The 21,825-nt window shown below is 40.1% G+C and overlaps 1 protein-coding gene across 7 annotated transcripts in view; it reads left to right on the top strand.

The window, feature by feature from the left end:
• The first annotated feature begins 298 nt into the window (after nucleotides 1-298).
• Nucleotides 299-21,825, top strand: part of ATP8A1 (ATPase phospholipid transporting 8A1) — a 216,678-nt gene continuing 195,151 nt past the window's right edge. For 2 of the 7 annotated variants that reach the window (XM_032400275.1, XM_032400276.1), the window contains exon 1: nucleotides 299-659. In XM_032400275.1, coding sequence (XP_032256166.1) covers nucleotides 611-659 — 49 coding nt within the window. In that variant the 5' untranslated portion in view covers nucleotides 299-610. Of the gene's footprint in view, nucleotides 660-17,617; nucleotides 18,211-21,825 lie in introns of those variants that run through there. The other 5 variants (XM_032400278.1, XM_032400274.1, XM_032400277.1 and 2 more) reach the window with 3 other exon arrangements.

The following is a 21,825-nucleotide window of genomic DNA, read 5'->3' as shown; positions in this document are numbered from 1 at the left end:
ACCACGGACAACTCCATTGTTATTACAAGCCAGAGGGTAGCGGGAAGGGATACGCGGAGATGGAGGCGCCAAAGCACCCCTTCCTTTCTGGGCAAGACTTAGGAGAGTCAGAACGGTGTTGAGAAAGGACAGGACGAGCCGAAGCTGCAAGGCGGAGCAAGGGCGCCCAGCGGGGACGAGGAGGCTGGGAGCTGACCACCCTGCCCCCTCAGGAATGGTACGGTCCGGAGCAGGGCGGGGAAGAGGAGGTCCTCCTGGGTCTCTCCCCGCCCCTCTCCCGACTTCGCCGCCGCGCTGCCGCGGGAGCGAGTGAGCGCGCGCCCCGGCGACCCCTCCCCCGGCGCGGGCACCCGAGCTCCTCCCCTCGCCGAGCCGCCCCCTCCGCGGCTGCAGGGAGAGCTCGCTTAGCTCTGCGGACGCCGCCACCTTCGGCCCCTCTTCCTCCTGCTCCGGCGTGCGGGGGCAGTCCGGCGGCGGCGCTGCCCTGGGTGGGCGACTGGGCCCGCGCGGCGGCTGAACACTCGGCGCGGCGCAGCCAGGTCTCCAGCCTGTGCGGCGCCGTGACAGGTGCAGAGTCCCGATTAAGGCTCCACCTGCGGCGGTCGCCGCGATGCCCACCATGCGGAGGACAGTGTCGGAAATCCGCTCCCGCGCGGAGGGTGAGTGGCCGCCGCAGCGCTGGGCTATGCGCCCAGCGTGCACAGGGGTGGCTCGGGGCCAGCTTGGGGTCGGGCCGTGTGTGTATTAGGGAAAAGATGCCCCGTCCCACCTCTTCCCCTAGGTAAGTCTGGCGGTCGCGCCTGGTCCCTGGCGGACCCTTCTCGCTGCGCCGCCTCCAGTGCACTTGCAGATCCCTTCCCGGCTCTAGAACCCCGGAATTGGTGTCCTCGGCCGGAGCCCCAAGTCTAGCTTTACACCGCAGCGTGACCATTCGGTTCCTGTCACCGAGCGCTCTCGTCCTGCCCACTGGCCTCCCCACTAGCGCACAAGCCTTCCCGTCTCCGCTTGGTTTCTTCACCCTTGTGAACAGATCCCCAGCCCGCCGCCCCCGCTTCCGGCACCCACCTTTTTGCAGCCCCCACACCACGGCTCCCAGAGGAGGGGAGTGCCTTTCCCAGATGCAGGATCCTTTGATCTACAGCCCCTTGTCTCTTAGAGCGTGAGGAGCCTTAATTGGGGCTGGGTGCTCAGCGGGTTCTGGGCAGTACAGTCTGCAATTCTCTTTCCTGCAGTGGAATCTCTACCCAGCTTCCATCCGAGATTTCGGTTTTTTTCCTTTTACCTGAGATCCTCACTTTGGCCACCTGAGCTGACTTTTTAGCAAGGGGGAAGCTGTTTTCTTTGCTCCACCCAGGGCCAGCTGTTGAATGGTTACACCTGTCAGCACTGAGCAACAGATGTCCGAGGGTATAGCAAGTCAGCTTTTGGAGGCCGAGTCATCCTCTTCAGCTTATCTGAGGAGTTCTCAGCATTCTTCCTGGCAAGTGATGGTCACTCGGTAAATATTTCTTGATTTTGCTTATGGCAAAGCCAAGATTGTACATATCTAGAGATTTCTTTTTCTTGTTTTTCTGTCCCATAAACCAGTACTTGAATCCTGCAAAGAGTGGAACAACATGTTTTTGAGAACTAGTCTATCTTCCCATCATCCCTGCTCCCCCACCCCATCTTTTAATGTGAGGCAGGTGGGAAAGTGGTTTTAGAAAAAAGATACAGCAGTTAGGAGAATAGGACTCCAGGGCTTGCGACAAGCGATTTTATTGTTTTTCCTCCTTAGAGTCTTCATGTAAAAATATGGGGGCATTGAGTTCTAATATCTATGGTTTACTGATTACAGCGTTTAGGCAATACTAAATGAAACTGCTCGGAGTAGGTGTCTGGGCAAGAGTCACAACTGACCTGTGCCTACACAGGAATTTAGTACATACTTCTTGTTATTTGTACTGTAATGAAAAAAGTATATAAGACATTACAGTTTTAGATACAAGATGAATAAAGGGTCGTGTTATTTTTGAAAAGTACACAGTAAAAAATTCATTCTTTTTTTTTTTAATACCTCTGAGTGAAATGGATGACTATTCCTAGTCACTACCTGAGTAAGCCATACAGGTGATGAAAATATAGTGGTAATAATTGGGATTGTTTTTTCAAATAGCAGCCGTTGATGAATCATATATTGTGGGAAATGAGGAAAAGAGAAAAGACCAGAAAACAATGCAAAACCTGTGACACATGAGAGGATTTTATTAGTATTAAAAGGCTACAGCATTGTTTTTGGTTGTCCTGTGTATTTTTCAAAGCATTTTCTCAAAGATTGCCTTATGGACTCTCACAACATTCCTGGAGGTAAGTGAACATGGTCTCATCTGATGGTTGAAGGAATTGTGGCCCAGGTGGTTGAGGTGCTTGCCCAAGGTCAAGTAGTTAGTTCAGTGACACATTTGGATGTAGAGCTCTGGGGAAATAAGGACTGTTTTTTATTTAATCTTTGTATTCCCCGTGCATGCAGCACAGTGTCAGGCAATGACCCTTCCCTCCCGTATTGGTTGGTTTCAGTTTATTATGTGCTCGGTATTTTGCTCAGACTATGGTGAGGACAACATAAATAATAAATAATGTGGGCTGGATATGTGGCTCACTGCCCACCCTGCCCACACTTTTCTTTCCTAAGGAATATTCTCCTTTGACAGTTCCTGCTGTCTAAAGGGCCTTGTTCTGAACTGCAGCCCCTTTGGCTCGGCTGATTGGACTAGGACTAGTCATGGCTCGGTCATGGACTAGGACTAGTCATGGCTTGGCTCATGACTCAGGGGTAGACAATCCATAGGTGGTGCAGACACTTATAACCTTGTGGTTTGGCTCAAAAAGGTTCTCTATGGTGATCAACTCTATTGTGGGAAGAGTTAAGCTTAGAGACGTAGGGTGAAAATTGAAGCAGAAAGGGGCAGAGGTGAATAGGCTAGTAGAGGAGAGAATGGCTGGCTCTAATGGGTCCTGTGAATGCTGCTGACGTGAGGAAGCAGGAACTATGGTGAACAGAGAAAAATAGGAGAGAGAATGGATTAGATGGAGAGAATGGGGCAGAGACACAGATGCTGAGAAGGGGTAGCTGGACCTTGGAAATCCTCCCTGAGTTTGCTAGTCCCTGTTCCCAAGTACTGTTAGAATAAGCTCTTTTTTCCCTTGAAGTGACTTGAATGGGTTTCTGTTCCCTGCAACCAAATTGGCCAGATGTGTGGCTGTCCTGTGTGCAAGTTATTTACATCCAAATTGCGGCTAAAGAACTTACGTGAAATAATGAATAAATAGTCTAAGAGTGGATGTTATTAATGGAACATGGTGCTTGCTATGGGTGACATAGGTCCCATTGGCGGTCAGGACATAGAGCATGAGGCCTGCTCAGCGAACACTTCATTGAGAAATAATTTGGGATGAGTGCTTCCCAAACTTTAAGGTGCACACAGATCATCTGGGGATCTTGTTAGGTATAGATTCTAAATCAATAGGTCTGGGGTGGGGCTGCAGCTGTTGCATTTCTGACAAACTCACAGGTAATCCTGGATGGCTCTGGCCTTCAGGTCTGAGTAGCAGGAATCCAAAGGATATTGCCTTTTTCTGTGTTTTTTTTTTTTTTCCAATAGTTGGGACGGTATTGAAGGTAGAGAGTAACCAATTGAAAAACTGGTGAACGTCAACATGGCTTATTTGAGAGATCTTAAGGAAATTGGCCAGGAGCAGAGGGAAGTTTGGAAAGAGAGGGTATAAATTTGGATAGGTAAATTCCTGCTAGATTACAGGGCATTTCAAATGCCAAGATGAGTCATTTGGATATAGAATCAAGTATTTGAAGATCTAATCCATTTCTCATTCAAGCATGATGCCAGTGCATAATATCTAACAGGGCCAGTTAGGAGCCAAATCATCATACGGGAACGACATCCCCAAAGAAGTGTCTTACGAAGATACGTCTGGAAGCATGTTGGATGGTTTGGACAGAATGGCACTGTAGACAGACTCTGTCATTAAAAAAAAAAGGAAAAGAAAAAAGTCTAGTAATGACAAAGGCCAGGAGTATTTTTGGAGTGGAAAAGTGAGAATGGGAAGGGAGGAATCAGAGATTATTTCTAAGTAAAACAGAAGTTCATTCAGCAGATATCTGTTGAGCTCCTACAAGTACTGTTCCTGGTACTTGGGATACATCGGTGAACAGAATAGAAAAAGCCCTGCTCTGGAGGTGCTTACATTTTAGAGGGGCAAGAGACCAGACAAACACAATACATTAACAAATTGTAGAATTTGTTATGTAGTAAGTACTATGGGAAATAGAACAAGAAGATAAGATGCATAAAATTGGTGGATGGATTACAACTTTAAGTAGGTTGGTTAGGTTGGCCTTCACTGAAAAGATGACATGGACCAAGTGAAGGAGTTAGCCCTGTTGGGATCTAGGGAGAGAGTGTTCCAGGCAGAGGGAACAGTCACAGCAGACGCCCCCAAGGCAAGAGAGTCAGGAGGGTTAAAGGAACAGTGTAGGGGACAATAGTAGGAAAGGAGGTCACAAAGGTCACACCATAGGACATAGCAATACAGGGCAGGAGATAAATGGATTAAAATGAAAGGAAGTTTTCAAGCAGTAATTTTGAATTTTAATGTTTACAAGATCTCAGGTATCTCATTAAAACTATAATTTCCTAGGTTACTCATGAAGATTTTCTTCAGTAGGTCTGCAGTAGGACTGGGAATCTACATTCTTAATGAACTTGCTCGGATGTTCTGATATAGGTGAAACACATTTTGAGGAACTCTGCTTTAGTCTTAAAACTGCTTGGGAAAATCTATTAAGATAAGGAAATTGAGAAGGAGGGTCAATACAATAAGAAGTAGGAATTGTGGGATATCCAAAGGGATGTGTTTTGAAGATACTTAGAATTGGAGGTTAGATGTGGGCAAAATCAAAGGGGAATCTTGAGTTCAGAGGTCATAGTTGAAACCCTGATAGTAGACATATTTTCCAGAAAGCAAAACAGGATAAAGCTGAAAGCTAAGAATTCTGAATTTCTTCATTTTTACCCCAGCTAAATCAAATGGTCTCTCAATACAACATTAGGAGTGCTAAAAACAGGGACTAAAATTATGGTGGCTTACACAAAATTTTTTCACTCTGGTAAAACTAGTATGGAGGTAGGCAGTCCAGGTCAGCTATGCTCAATTCATAAAGTCAGAAGGAACATTGTCTCTATGCCTTTCTGCTTCAACATCTTCCATGAAGTCATAACGTGGTTGCTGGGGTTCCAGCCATCATGGAAAAGTTCCAGGTAGGGAAAAAAAAAAAAAAAAAACACAGAAAAACCCAGAAAGATGAGAGACCAAAGGGTTTACCTGGAAGTACCACACAAAGACTCATCCTAATTTTACTTTGGCTTCCATCTGCAAGGGAAGCTGGGAAATGGAGTTTTCTAGCTGGGCACATTACTCAGTGTTTTATTACTAAAGGAAAAAGGAAGAATGGCTGGTGGGTGGGCAGCTAACAGACACAATCACCATCAGGTATTCAGATTGTTATAAGGCTCTTGCTTGCAATAAAGGAATGTTCTAGAGCTCATATACAAAATAATAAGCATTAGGTTGTTCATAACTAAGGAAATGTACACATACGTGTCCAAAAGTTTACATTTTCTTCTGCTGAATATTATAATGCTAAAATGAAAGACATTCATTTGATTGTGTAAAACATGTGCTAAGTAATAAATTTAGTTTAGGTATTGTTTTTTTAAACTAGTCTGTATAAATGACAACTTTAAAATGTTTGTATTTTTACAGAATGTTATGTCTTATTAAAAGATAACAAAAGGAGCATTCAAGTAGTTTTAGTAAGAATTGTTAAAGGGAAATTTGGGGGAGGCGGTTTCATTTGTCCAGGTAAAAGATGACTAAGATTATTTGTTCCTTTAACAAGCATGTATTATTCACCTGCTGTGTGCCATCTAATTTGGGTGATGGGACAAAAAGGTGTGAATGAAGGAGATCCCAAAGGAAATCTGGAGATGGGTTAAAGATTTATAACTGACATAGCATTGTGAGAGAGAAGGTGCATGAGTGTAGTGATCCTTCGCATAATTAATATTTGAGAATCCCCAATACATGTCATCTTGCTTAGTATAATTCTGGAGATATTAAGTGTGGCAGAACCAAATTGTTGGGGTTTTCTAGTCTATAGCCTATCGTTCACGTTTTCATCGTATTACTTCAAGAACAGTGAGAATTGAATCATGAGCCTACTTTACAACCATAGGAAAGTTTGCATGATCAGAGTATACTTTTGAAGTTGGTGAAATGCTTGCTGCCTGGGTTTCTATTCACAGAGTTTCATTAGAAGGTAAATGTTGTAAAGGCAACAGTTTCATTCTTCATTACTAGCTGGAGCCCACATCTTTCAAAGCTATTATTCTGTGGATTGTAAACCCTCTAAACTAAAGGTAGGGATTTTTGTCTGTTTTGTTTACTGATACATGGCTCCCACTGAGAACATTGCCAGGAATGTAGTAGAAGCTCAGATACTGTTGAATGAATAAGTGAATCTTGTGATCTAGAGGTAAGATGATCTAGAGATGCCTTACAGTCAGACCTATAAGACACCCTCCTCCTGGAACCTGAGCACCACATGGGAGCAATTTACAAAAACAAAAAACAAACCATGTGAACAGTGTGATCTGTTTACTGCTGTACACGGCCCTCACAGCTTTGCCTGACATAGGGGCCCTTCGTGTTTGTTTGTCAGATGAGTGGATAACTCTGAACTTTGCTTTGAATGGAAGAGCTTAATGTTGTTCTCTTGATTGTAGAAGTGTAACACTTGCTCATTGGAAAAAACGCATACTGCAAAAGGTGTCAAAAAGACAGTAAAAATCACCCCAAACTATGCCATCCAAATATAACTACTGTTAACATTTTAGCATATATCCTTTCCAACTATTTTCTAGGAGAGGAGAAATAAGTTTATTAAGAGAAGTGAGATCATACTCTACATAATTTTTAATCTTTTTTTTTTCCCCACGTAGTATTTCATGGGCATCCTTGGCTATCAAATACAAATTTTTGTAAACTGCCTGAAGGATAGAATTTTTGTCTGCTCTCACTGTTTATATCCTCTGCCTAGAGCTGAGCCTGGAACTTAGTAGGGGCTCAATACTATTTGTTGAATACATAGATCATTAATTTTATGAAAGCTCAGCATTTTTATGTTAGTATATAATTACTAAGGAATCCTCTGTGACATTTAGGACATTTAGATCATTTTAAGGTTTTTAAAAACAATTCTTGGATAAGCAGTTTTAGACATATCTGTATACTTTTCTGATTATTTCTTTGTAAAAAGCCCCTAGAAAAGGGATTCCTGGATCAAAAGTATGTACATTTTAAATGACTGTTGATACATATTTCAAACTTGTTGGAAAGATTATACCAGTTTATACACCCACTGAAAGTGAACAAGAGTGCCTATTTCTCTCTCTCTTCTGCATCATTGGATTGCCACTTTTTTCATCCTTTTAAACGTACAATGCAAAAAATGAATCTCTAAGTTTACATTGCTTTTAGTTATTAGGTTGAATATATTTTGGTAAGCTTAATGATTTTCAATTTTTTTCTGAATTGTTTATTCATGTTCCTTTCTGAAATTTGTTTTGTATTGAATTTTAATTTTCTCATATGTTAAAGACACTATTTTCTGTTTATAATTTACCTTTTAACTTCTATATTTTCTAGTGTGTATGCTAATTTTCATAAACATTTTTTAAATTAAAATTTTTTGAAGGATAGTTGACACACAATGAATGTTAAATTAATCTCAGGTATACATCATAGTGGTTCAAACTTCTCTATTATGCTCTGCTCACCACAACTATAGCTACCATCTGTCACCATACAATTCCGTTACAACACAATTGACTATATTCCCTATGCTGTACCTTTCATCTCTATGATTTATTTATTCCATAACTGGAAGCCTGAATTTCCCACTCCCCTTCAGCCATTTTGCCCGTTCTCCCACTGCACCCCCCCCACACACCCATCCCCTCCAACAACCATCGGTTTGTTCTCTGTACCTGTGAATCTGTTTCTGTTTTTTGTTTCTTTGTTCATTTGCTTATTAGATTCCACATATAAGTGAAATCATATGTTGTCTTTTTCTGGCTTTTTTCACGTAGCATAATACCCTGTAGGTTCATCCATATTGTCTCAAATGGCAAGATGTTCCTGATCTTAGAGGAAAAACCTTCAACTTTTCCCCATTGAGTATGATGTTAGCTGTGGGTTTGTCATATATGGCTTTTATTATGTTAAGGTATGTTTCTTCTAAACCCACTTTGTTAAGAGTTTTTATCATCAATGGATGTTGAATTTTGTCAGATGGTTTTTCTGCATCTTTTGAGATGATGATATGGGTTTTATCCTTCATTTTGTTAATATGCATCATGTTGATTGATTTAAGGGTATTGAGGCATTCTTGCATGCCTGGGATAAATATCATTGAATCATAGCAAATGATTCTTTTAATGTATTGTTGAATGTCGTTTGTGAATATTTTGTTGAGATTTTTGCATATATGTTCATCAGGGATATTGGCTTGCAGTTTTCATTTTTTGTAGTGTGTTTGGTTTGGGTGTAAAGGTAATGCAGGCCTTGTAGAATGAATTTGGAAGCTTTCCTTTCTCTTCTATTTTTTTGGAATAGTTTGAGAATAGGTGTTAAGTCTTCTTTAAATAGTTGGTAGAATTCACCTGTGAATCCTTTAGGTCCTAGATTTTTGTTTGTCAAGAGATTTTTTGATTACCAATTCAATTTCGTTATTTGTAATAAGTCTGTTCAGATTTTCTATTTCTTCCTGATTCAGTTTTGGATGATTATGTTTTTAGGAATTTACCCATTTCTTCTAGGTTGTCCAATTTGTTGGCATGTATCTTTTTGTAATAGTCTCTTATTCTTTGTATTTCAGTGATGTTGGTTATTTTCTTTCATTTCTGATTTTATTTGAGCTCTCTCTCTTGTTGAGTCTGGCTAAAGGTTTATCAATTTTGTTTATCTTTTGAAAGAACTATCTCTTGGTTTCATTGAAATAGATAGTAAAAATATAGAAAAAACTCATTTATTTCCACTCTGATTTTTATTATTTCCTTTCTTCTAACTTTGGGCTTTGCTTGTTCTTTTTCTAATTTCTTTAGATATAAAGTTAGATTGTTTATTTGAAATTTTTCTTGTTTCTTGAAGTAAGCCTGTAACATTATAAACTTCCCTCTTACAACCGCTTTTGCTGAATTCCAAAGATTTGGGACTCTTGTGTTTTCATTTGTCTCCATGTATTTTTTTTTATTTTCTCTTCAATTTCTTCATTGACATATTTGTTATTTAGTAGCATGTTATTTATCCTCCGCGTTTGCATTCTTTTCCAATTTTTTTCTCATAATTGATTTCTAGTTTCATACTGTTGCAGTCAGAAAAGATGCTTGATATGATTTCAGTGTTCTTAAGTTTACTGAGACTTGTTTTGTGGCCTAAGATGTTATCTGTCTTAGAGAATGTTCCATGTGCACTTGAAAGAATGTATATTCTGTTTATGAATGGAATGTTCTATATATATCTGTTAAGTCTATCTGGCCTAATGTGTCATTCAAAGCCATTGTTTCCTTATTGATTTTCTGTCTGGATGATCTATCCATTGATGTAAATGGGCTATTAAAGTCCCCTACTATTATTGTATGACTGTCCATTTCTCCCTTTACACCTGTCAGTATTTGCTTCATGTATTTAGGTGTTCCTGTTTTGGGTACATAGATACTTACAATTGTTATATCCTCTTGTTTGATTGTTTCCTTTATTATTATGTATGCTCTTCTTTGTCTCTTGTTACCCTCATTTTAATGTCTATTTTGTCTGATATAAGTATTGCTACCCTGGCTTTTTTTTTTTTCTTCCAGTTTCATGGACTGTCTTTCCCATCGCTTCCTTTTTGGTCTGTATGTGTTTTAGGTCTGAAGTGAGTCTCTTGTATGCAGCTTATATAGAGGTCTAATTTTTTTGTCCATTCCATTACTCTTTTTCTTTTGATCGAAGCATATAGGCCATTTACATTTAAAGTAATTATTGATAGATGTGTACTTATTGCCATTTTCATTAATTGTTTTCTGGTCATCTTTGTAGTTTTTCTCTGTTCCTTTCTTCTCTTTCTTTCCTTGTGATGGATGACTTTCTTTAGTGTTATGCTTGGCTTCCTTTCTCTTTTTGTGTGTGTGTATGTGTCATAGGTTTTTGGTTTCTGGTTACCATAAGGTTCATATGTAACATTCTAAGTATATAGCAGAGTATATTAAGTTAATGGTTACTTAAGTTTGAACATATTCTGAACTTCATTTTTACTACTCTCTCCACGTTTTATATATATGTTGTCATATTTTACATCTTTTTTATTTTGTGAATCCCCTTAACTAATCTTTTAGATATAATTGATTTTACTACTTTTGTCTTCTAACCTTCATTCTGGCCTTAAAAGTGATTGCTCTACTACTTTTACTGTGTATTTGCTTTTATTTGCAAAATTTTTCCCTTTCATAATTTTCTTCAAATTATGGCCTTTACTTTTCCACTTAAAGGAGTCCCTTTAATGTTTCTTATAAGGCCAGTTTAGTGGTGATGATCTTCAACTTTTTGTCTGGGAAACTCTTCATCTCTCCTTCAGTTCTGAATGATAAATAACCTTGCTGTGTAGAGTATTCTTGGTTGTAGGTTTTTTTTCCTTTTAACGTTTTGAATATATCTTGCTACCCTCTTCTGACCTTCAAAGTTTCTGCTAAAAAATCAGCTGATAACCTTATGGGGTTTCCCTTTTACCTAACTAGTTGGCTCTCTCTTGCTGCTTTTAAGATTCTCTCTTTATCTTTAATCTTTGACATTTTAATTGTTATGTGTCTTGGTGTGGACCTTCTTGGGTTCATGTTGTTTGGGGCCTTCTGAACTTCCTTGGACCTAGATGTCTGTTTCCCTTCCCAGTTTAGAGAAGTTTTCAATTATTATTTCTTCAAGTAAGTTTTCTGCCCTTTTCTCTCCTCCTTCTGAGACCCTTATAATGTTAATATTAGTACACTTGATGTTGTCTCAGAGATCCCTTAACCTATCCTCATTTTTTAAAATCTTTTTTTTTCTTTTTGCTGTTCAGCTTGTATGCTTCCCATTACCCTGTCTTCCAGATCACTGATCTATTCTTCTGCATCCTCTAATCTACTCATGATTCCTTCTGGTGTATTTTTCATTTCAGTTATTGTATTCTTCAACTCTGATTGGTTCTTTTTCTCTCTCTGTTGAAGTTCTTACTGAGTTCATCCACTCATCTCTCCATTCTGGCGGTATCTTTATGACCATTTTTGAACTCTTTATCAGGTAGATTGCTTATCTCTTTTTTTTTTTTTGGTCAAGATTTTATTTATTCATTTGAGAGAGAGAGAGAGAGAGAGAGAGCACAAGCAGGGAGAATAGCAGGCAGAGGGAGAAAGAGAAGCAGGCTCCTCCAGAGCAGGGAGCCCAATGCAGGGCTCAATCCCAGGACCCTGGGATCATGACCTGAGCCAAAGGCAGATGCTCAACCCACTGAGCCACCCAGGTGCCCCACTTATCTCCTTTTCATTTAATTTTTTTTTCCTAAGGTTTTGTCTTGTTCTTTCATTTGGAACATATTTCTGTCTCCTCATTTTGTTTGACTTTGTGTAGTTGTTTCTATGAATTAGGCAGAACAACTACTTCTCATGAAGTTGAGGGAATGGCCTTGTGCAGGGATGTCCCCAATGTAGACTTGGTGTGCCTGCTGGCTTTGGTTGGCTGACTGGAGCTATAGAAGGTGTGGGCTAGGGATCCTGGGCATCCCATGCAGGGGCTGCTCTGGTGGAGTAACTGGAGCTGACGTGGGTGTGGGTCAGAGTGGTCTAAGGGTTCTCTGTGCAGAGGGACCCCTGTCAGGATGGCTGGAGCCCAAGGCAGATGTGGGCTGGGAGGTCTCGGGGTGCTCTGCACAGGGAGGGCCCTGGTGGGACAGCTGGAGCTGAAGTGGGTGTGGGTTGAAGGGTCCCGCAGTGCTCCACGTAGCTGGTGCCCTAGTGAGGAGCTGGAGTTGTGTGGACCTGGAGTGTTCTGGGATGCTTTGCCCCTTTGTGTGTCCTTGGCAAGATGGCTGGAGTTGTAGTGGGTGCTATCCAGGGCTGTCCCAGTGTGTACCACATTGGAGCCCACTTCAGTGGGATGGCTGGGGCTGGTGTCAGCCAGGGGCCCAGGTTCGCTGAGGCAACAGGCCAGCCAAGGTTCCCAGACCCTGCTTCTATCTGCCCTCATAAGGTGGAGGGGGAACTTAAACAGTGGCACTTGCCAGCCCCTCTGACTCTGGAGAGTATTGCACAGCTCCCTTGTGGGTTAGCACATTTCTGGGGCTTGTTCCTTTATGTTCTAATTGCTCTTTTAAACTGTGGCTGGAGGAGGTTAGCGCCCATGCTCACTGAGGCAGCAGGCCAGCCAGGGTGCCCAGACTCCGGTCTTGTCTACACTATCAAGATGGAGGGGGAAATATAAATAGGGCTGGTGATTGCCAGCTCCACCGATCTAGAGAGAGTTCCAGTAGATCCTTTCATGAGTGCTTGGTGGATCCAGTTGTTCTCCTAAACGGCAGCTCTTTTCAATGCCCAGGGACAGATGAATCTGCTTACGGTCCCTCAGTACTGCAATTCACAGCATTGGAGGTGGGGGCTCCCAGTTGTTACCACATCTCTATCTCTCCTGCCACCTTCTACATAATTTCTCTATCATTTGTTGTGCGGAAGCTGTTCAGTCAGTCTCTCAGTTCTTCAGGAGGAATTGTTCCATATGTAGGTGTAGATTGAGTGTGTCCATGGAGGAGGTGAGTTCAGGGTCTTCCCACATTGCCATTTTGGACCCTTTTCTATATCCAAGTTAATTTTTATGATATGTAATCTTTCAGTTTTTTCATTAAAATTTCTGCTTTAATGTCATATTTCTCATTTCAAGGTCGTGATAATTTTTCACTTACATTTTTCTTTTAGTATTTTTAGGGTTCAATTTAAATCTAGTTACATGGGCAATTCCTGTGGGGTATATTTTGTTGTGAGATGTGAGGTAGGGATCTAATTTTATTTTTTCTCAAACAATAACCCACCTGAAATAATAATCATATATTTAATAATACTACATTCTTCTTGTACAGCTTTGAGGTATTTCTTTTTACTAAGTTGACCTATACAGTTGAGTCATTTCTGGAAGCAGTCTCTCCCCCCTTTGTCTGCCCTCCCCTCTCTATTTTGGTCTTTTTTGTCCCCTAGAATCAAATTCCATTACTGCAATTAAGAGTTATCCTCTTAGCTCTCCTACTCTCACTGCTCTTTTATCTGATTTTTTTTGTTTATTTTTCATGTTTATTTTTCCACTTGAACCAGTGAATGAATCACTCAATCAAATTTAAAAATGTGTTGGGATATTTATTGGGATTACATTAAGTTTATGAATTTATTGAAAGAATTGACATCTTTCATATATTGAGTCATTGAAGCTTAGTTTCTTTTCTCAATTTATTGGCATTTCTTTCCTGTGCTGGGTAGAGCTTTCTTAAATCCTGTCGACTTTAATTATTTTTTCATAGATGATTTAAATTTTATGAAGATATTGTGAATAGAATCCTTTCTACATTATATGTTCTTGTTTGACTGTTAGCACATTTGAGGTGTTTGATTTTGACACTGTCCATCAGTCTGAATTCTTTCCTTTTAAATAGTTTTTCAGTTAATTTTCATCTTTGTAAGTTTTAAAATTATAATGTGTGTCATGAAACAAAGTATTTTTAAATGAGGTTTTCAATTAACTAGCCTTGACCAGGTGTATTTCAATTATGCTATTTTTTCAGCAAGATTGGTTCATTTTTATCTGCTGAAGTATTGTGGATTTTAATTTTGGAATTTTGGATTTTTTATATTTGAACTTTGGATCCAACATACAACTTTTAAGATTTCATATAGGATCCCTTACAAAATAGCTGAGCTATTACTCATCTGCTAGGAGTATAGATCAGAATTTAGACCAACCGGGATTTAACTAATGATTCCGTGAAACTGTTTACATCAAATTGGCATTCCTATCTGAGATAAACACTAAGAGAAATAGAATGTGGGCTGCAAATGCTAGACACATATGTAGTTTTAAATATTCTGGTAGCCACATTAAAAAAGTGAAAAGAAACTGGTGAAATTAATTTTAATAATATATTCTTTCAGTATATCCAAAATACTATTTTACCATATTGTTGATATAAAAATTAATAATGAGATACTTTGCATTCATTTTTTGTAGTATGTTTCTAACTGCCGCATATTTTATATTCACAGCACATCTCAATTTGGACTAGTTTCATTTTACGTTCTCAGTTGCCACATGTGGCCAGTGGCTGCCATTTCGGACAGCACAGGTGTAAATTATCCCTCCACCATGTGTTTACATGTTAGGATTTACTAGCATTCTTCAGAGTACAACTTCATAATGGAAAAGGAAGGAAGCGTATTAAAAATATATGTGTGGATATGCCTTTCTATTAAATAGAGATTTAAGCCTTCAGCTTCCTTCCTTACAATAACAGGCTGTCACGGATATCCTCATAAACCCTTGTTAGTGCTTAAATGATACTGCTTTTGACATGGCCCTTGTGACAATTCAGAGGTTTTATGTAAGTACATGATGGCATCTTTTGGAGCTATTGTTTTGTTTTTATTTTTTAAAAAGTTCTCTTTTTAAGTATGTTAATAAGCAAAAACCATCCTGCCTTACCTATTAGTTTCCACTTAAATGTTAACATGTAACGTGTATACATAGACGGCAGCTTCCAGTAGTATGCTTTTATATACAATGTTGCCATCACTTCCGTTGATCGAAGCGGACTATAGAACTTGGCTTTGTGATCATTTACACAACCAACTGGGCAAAAGGAAATGTCTGTTTTAAATTGAGCCTCTGTTCATTATTTTGTGTGAGCCATCGTTAAAGATGACTGATCTTGATCCATTTGGGGTTGTACTTAATGGGATCGCACTAGTCAGGTGACAGTTTAGGCAGAGACTACTACTAAGAAGGCCAAAGCTAGCCTCTGTTCTGGACCAGGAAACCACTTTAGTGGGCCAGACCTATTTAGAATACAAGATTGACTTTCATGAGGTAAGCAAGCAAACAGTGAATGCAAGGGTGAATCTGAGAGTTGGTTTATTCTGACACCAGTCGAGACTAGCTTCTGTAATTGGCTTGGATCCCTGGGCTTAACTCTGGTCCTAAAAGAAATCCAACTTGGTATAAGAGAAGTCCCCTTCCAGCATCTACAGCCCATCTTTCCCCCACATCTCTCCCTCACGTCAGTGTAGGCTTAGCCCTGCAAACCTTAAAGATAGGAGATATTTAAGGAGCTCTGACTTAGCATTCTAAGGATGTGGTATGAATCACCCTGTCACTAAAGAAGAATGATTCTGTCTGCCATCTTTTGGGCTAAGTGTGTCCAGTGTGGTCAGGCACGGGGAGGCTTGTGTAATGTAGATTGTTTTATAGCCATGTTGTGTACCTCAGTGGTGCTCAACCCGGGTTGCACAGTGAATCAAATCGGGAACTTCTAAATAATACCGGTACCTGGACCTATCCGAGACCAATGGAATCAGTCTGGTCCGTTGGGCGTATGGACCAAGCACTGATCCTTAATATCTCCCAGGTAATTCTGAAGTACAGCAATGCTGGAAAACACTGGTGTGGATCTTTGAATTTTTTACTTTGCAGAGAGGATGAGGAATAGGGTATATAAAGCCATGTAGGTTGTCAGCCAGAAACCAAGTGCATGTGGATATTTTGGTAAATCTTTGTCTATTGCTCAGTTACCTCATGGGTCTAATTATACTCCTCTTGCTTACCCTTCTCAGAAATGGTAAAGTTTCTAGGATGATACTCGATTATTTTGAAGACTTTCTTTAAAATCCTAAACACTTAATATAACCAAATGACGAGTAAACACATTTAGTTTATTTTTAGCCGGTGTTATATCTACTCTGGAAGTGTGATGAATTTGAGCCTTTCTGCAGTGTCCTTACTAGTTTTTTTGCTAACCTACTTACTTCTGGTATATGGTAGTGATTAATCTCTTTATTCATCCTATATTTGTAGCCTATATATGTAATCATTTGCTCCTAGAAATACCTTAATTATTTGGTAAATCTCTGAAACCTCTGTGACAACTTTATGGTAAGGGGTTTATTTTCTCCAGTTTATAATTATTTTTTTCCTTTTTTTGTATTTTTATTTAAATTCCTGTCAGTAGACATACAGTGTGATATCAGTGTCAGGTGTACAATATAGTGATTCAGTACTTCCATGCAGCTCCTGGTGCTCATCACAAGTGCACTCCTTAATCCCCATCACCTGTTTAACCCATCCCCCATGCACCTGCCCTCTGGTAACCCTCAGTGTGTTCTCTATAGTTAAGAGTCTGTTTCTTGGTTTGCCCCTCTCTTTCTTTTTCCCTTGGCTTGTTTGTTTTGTTTCTTAAATTCCACATATGAGTGAAATCATATGGTATTTGTCTTTCTCTGACTTACTTTGCTTAGCATAACACTCTCTAGCTCCATTCATGTCGTTGCAAATGGCAAGATGTCATTTTTTATGGCTGAGTAATAGTCCATCGTGTATATATACCACCTCTTCTTTATGCATCTTCAGTGGGTGGACACTTGGGCTATTTCCACAATTTGGCTATTGTAGAAAATGCTGCTATAAACATCGAGGTACATGTATCCTTTTGGATTAGTATTTTTGTATTCTTTGATTTATCCCACCATGATGTGAAGTTTTTTATAGGTTAATGTACAGAAAATGAAAACTTACCACAAGTCCTAATTTACCTGCTTTCTCTGGTTGCTGAGATGAAACTCATTTTTGAGTCTCTTAAGTTAGCCTGTGAGGTTTCTCTGTGGCCACATGCACGGGTACTGAGTGTCTGGCTTCAGGATGTGATTATTTCAAACTCTGAGGATTAGAAAACAAGCTCCACGTGCCTTGGAGCCCGTGCATTGTGTCCAACCATTGTGTGATTGTTTTTTATTTTATAATTCTCTTCTATCCTTACTGTTTCTTCATTTAGACTTGACTTTTTTTTTTTTTTTAGGTGATAATGTGACTTGTACTCCACAGATGGAAATCTTTTTTAAAAACTAGAATTTAACCTAGGAGGGGAGGGAAAGTTCTGAATTGTTGGCTCAATTTAACCCCAGATGGCTACTTATTCTTGTCTTTTTGTTTAAAGTTCAATGGAAGAATCATTACATGACTTGGCCTTTTTGTTGACTTCTTAGTGAATATAATTAAGAAAGAAGGAAAAAAAAAAGCTCTCTTAATTTTCCCAAATGCCAAGTGGAATCTTCCTTGATCTTATTAAGTGACTTTTCCTATGGAATTTATCCTTATGGTTGGTGAACTACTCCCTTACATGTTTTAATTTTAACTAAGTCTGAATACCAAGATTTAGGTCTGTATAATAGTTTTCTTTATATCAGACATATGTTCAGCTGGAATTGTCCTTTCTTAAAAATCCTATTGACTCAAACTAGAGTCACCATCTTTACTGTTTATATTTCATGTGTTTTTAGTCTATTTGGTACCAGATTATTTGACACGGTAGCCACTTAAAAAGTAGAGTGCATTTGTTTTCAGTGGCACAACAACAGAATTTGAGACGATAACTTCCTTAGTGCTGTCCCTACTCTCCTCAGCATCTTAAGCTATCACCTTATAATAGTTGACGTAAGAGAAAAAGAAATGAGGCATTTCGGCTCCCAATTAGCCTGAAGTGATAATTGACCTCTGGCTCTTCCAAGCTGTGTGGCCTTGGGTGAGACACATAACCTGAGACTCCATTTTCCTTTGGCAGAATGGTACTAATACGCACCAGTAAATCATCCGCCTGTTGTGTAAAGAGTGGACTAGCTGCACGCTGGACTCTCCCAAGGAACTTTAACCACACTGATGCCTGAGTCCCACCCTCAGAGATTCTGATTTCACCTCGAGGATAGGAGATGAAACAAGGAGTAGTGATGGTGGTGTGGACTACCAGGCAGCAGGGAGGCGACAAGAAGAGGATACAGTCTGAAGGTAGATCTAACAGATTTATTCATGGATAGGATGGTGGAGCATTAAAGAAAGAGAGGAGTGGAGAATGAATAAAATTTTGGGCCCTGAGCCCAAAATGACGGTGCCATTTACTGAGATAGAAAACACTGGCATGAAGGACTGAAAACATTCTCGCATCTTAGAAAAGAGTGGGAAGGTCCACATGTGCGTAATAGGTATGTTCGTGTGTATTTTTTTTTTTTTTTTTTGGTTTCTTAGAGTATCACATTTATTCTGAAATCAGGATTTCCATCTCCTATTTCCCTCCTCTTCTTTGAATATTCTTTAGAACTTCAGTAAACATAACTATTCGTGTCTTTATCTATTGCAGTGGATTTTAGACATCTGGGAACTGTATGGATTTAATCTGTTTGGGATTGATATTTCTATTGGCAGGACTTTTCACTCCATAATCAGAGGTGAGGAGAACTTTCTTTCTTGTCATCATCATGTTCTCTTGGCTCTTGAGGTGTTCCAAGCTGCCGGAACATCCTTCAGAGTGGTGAACTTAAATGAAATCACTTGCTATAAAGTAGGTGCTAAGCAAATGTTACTTGAATCTGTGTCTGGTGAGTGACTGGAATTAAGATCAAGCTGTTCAGCTTTTGGAAGCTGAGATTTTAACATGTCAGAGTGGTTTTAAAATCTCATGGAGTTTTCTTCACTTTGCTCACTAATGGCCAGGGTGTCCCAGCAGATCTGAAGGGCTGGGTTTGTGATTCTAATTAGTGGTGGTAGCATGTAGAGGCTCAAGCGTTGAATTAAGAGGCTCCCTCTATGGTGGGTGATTTTTATTTGGGGTGTTAGAAGGTTCTTGAAGCATCTGTGCAACCCATCCTTGCATCATTCTTGTTCCACCTGCGAGTTGGGTAGGGCTGATGGCAATCTCACACATGTGTAAGTGTCATTGCTTTAATGTCACCGAGCACAGTGCTGGGTCATCTACATCTTTGCAGCCCACTAGCTGTCATTTCATACCTCCTGGTTTAATGTGCTCAGTGGAGGTTTCTGTCATCTTCTTTAGCCACATCCTGACATACTGAAGGAAGCCAGCCATGCCTTACTTTGCTTTTGTGCAGGTGACTCCTAGATCTTTGAGCCTGTCTTGTCTAACCAGTCTTGGTGGGTTCTTTAATACTGCCCACAGTACTTATGGCAGAGAAGCCAACCCCAGGTCACACCCATTCTTAAGGTCATGTTGGGATGTGGTGGGGGTTCTCTGGTGCTCCTTTATGGATTTCCCATGTTTCCAGCCCTTGTTCAGTGGACTTGTTCGATATGTTACATGCCAGATTGTGCCACTGTTTGTCTTCAACAGACAGATGAGCACGTCACCCCTTTTCTTATCCTGGGCAGTGTTCTATAGAGTAAAATGGTCTTGCTTGTGGGCAGCTTATGTTGCTGTGTGTGCTTACTGACTTCTCTGCCAAAGTCATAATTAGCAAGTAGGCTTTAGGTTCCTCACTAGGTGTTTTTGATGGTTGAGACCTTGTTAAGAAACAAAGGAGAATTATTATTTCTCTCTTACAAAGTCACAATGGAAGTAAGAAGCAGGTGTCTCAAACTCCACTGACTCATCCTGCGAATAATACAGCATCAAAATGATGTTATTTGACTGCTTCTGCTTCCTTAAATAAAATGAGAATTAGTCTGTTGGAACCAGTCATGTGTTCACCTATTTTTACATTGTAAGATGCATAAATAGCTCTAAAAATGAAAGTTGTAATAATTCAGATAATTTTCATGGTGGTTTATTTGTATTTTTTCCCTAGTGTGTTTTAAGGGCTGGCTCATTCAGAACTATAATTCAGTTATATCTTCCTATGAATGCATTGCTACTGAAGTCTGTAGGGTTAACTAGCCTGCAAGGATCTTTATCAGTTCAATAATGCTTTTCTCCATGTCTAAAGTGATTAAAACTTGATTGCACATGGCACTGCATTTGTGGTTCTCTGATGACCTCATAATTGTCTTTTTTTAATCTTTTTAAAAAGATAGCCTTGTGGAACTGTAGAGTTGGAGGGAACTTAGAGCTCATACAGTCCAACACAGCCCCTGACACTGCCTGCTTAGGCTTTGGTTACCCAGTTCCTGCTTGAATACCTCTCAGTGATGGGAACCGTGCCCCCTTGTGAAACAGCTCATTTCATTCTCAGCCAGGTCGAATTCTTAGCAAGTGCTCTCTTGCTAAGAAAGCAATAAAAGCAATGAAATCTTTTATTTGATCCACGTTTTGCTGGGCCAAATGTCCCCCATGTTGTATTTGCATAGTTGGGGTGTTTGTTTGTTTGTTTTAGGTTTTAGTATAGAATCTTCAATTCATTCAGGCTCCCCAAACCTTCTCGAATTCTGAGTCTTTAATGTCATCTGTACATTTATTAGTGGTGCCCTGGATGTCCTTATCCTGTCATTGGAATCCAGGCATTCTGGCTCCGGAGCCCTCTTTAAGTTATGTATTTATTTTCTCTGTCCAGGGGATCCTCTTGTATCACAGCAGAGACTCATGAGACTCAGCCTTTGGGGTCACTCACTCTGCATAATATTGTCCTGTTTTTTTTTTTCCTCCTCTGTAATCTATTTCATTTCCTACTTCATACCTTTGGCATGCATATGGCTTCAAGGTACTATGACCCCCTCCAGCCCCATTCTCTGTGAAGGTCCCTGCTCAGTGCTGAGTCTGCCTGCCTATGTCTCTGGACCACAAGACCACATTCCTAGAAGGGAATCAGATTGGCCCAGCTGGTCAGGTACCCCATGTTAACCCTGGCACCCCAGGCCAAAGTAGCAGGTCAGGAGAGGATTAGAGGGGCAGAAGCCAGGGGTGTCTCAGGGTAAGCTCCTTCACATGGGCTTGCAGGCAGGGGGGAGGGGTGGTGCAAAGGGAACCTCCAGTGTGAGCCCTGTCTGCAGATGTTGGTCAACTAGTTAGGAATTCACATCATTACATAATTATGGAATCGTGTCTCTGTTTAAAAGAATAGGACTTAGCTAAAAGCCTTGTTGAAATCCAAGGCTAAAGGCTCTATTTTATCTTTTTTTTTTTTTTTAAAGATTTCATTTATTTATTTGAGAGAGAGAGCACACCCACAAGCAGGGGGAGAGGGAGAGGGAAAAACAGACTCCCCACTGAGGAGGGAGCCCAATGCAGGGCTTGATCCTGGGACCCCGAGATAATGACCTGAGCTGAAGGCAGATGCTTAACCAACTGAGCCACCCAGGCACCCCTAAAGGCTCTATTTTAAAAAAGGAAAGAAAGTCTGTAGAAGTTTGCTGGTCCCTGATGATCACCTCCTTCCTTTAAACCATTCTTTTAATCATCTACACTTGATTTTTGACTGGCATTGACTCCAAATGCATTAGCCAGTAACAGTATTGTTTCGACTTAGGTAATACAAAAAATCTTTTTTAAAGGGGAAATTTTTTTTTTAAATCTCTGACTATATAACCTGTGTTATGAGAAACACCACTTTTAAGACCATGAAGTCCTATTCAATGTTAACTGAATTCTCAATGCTGAAGGGAAAAGTTTTTAACTTTGAGTTATTTTCAGATTTTTACCATAAATCCTTTAGAAATTGTAGTTCCCATTATATAAAT

Source organism: Phoca vitulina, unplaced genomic scaffold (assembly GCF_004348235.1).
Source record: "Phoca vitulina isolate PV1807 unplaced genomic scaffold, GSC_HSeal_1.0 scaffold3, whole genome shotgun sequence".
Classification (NCBI taxonomy): Eukaryota; Metazoa; Chordata; class Mammalia; order Carnivora; family Phocidae; genus Phoca; species Phoca vitulina.
Note: the sequence above shows the minus strand (reverse complement) of the source record. Positions and strands in the feature narration are given on the sequence as shown.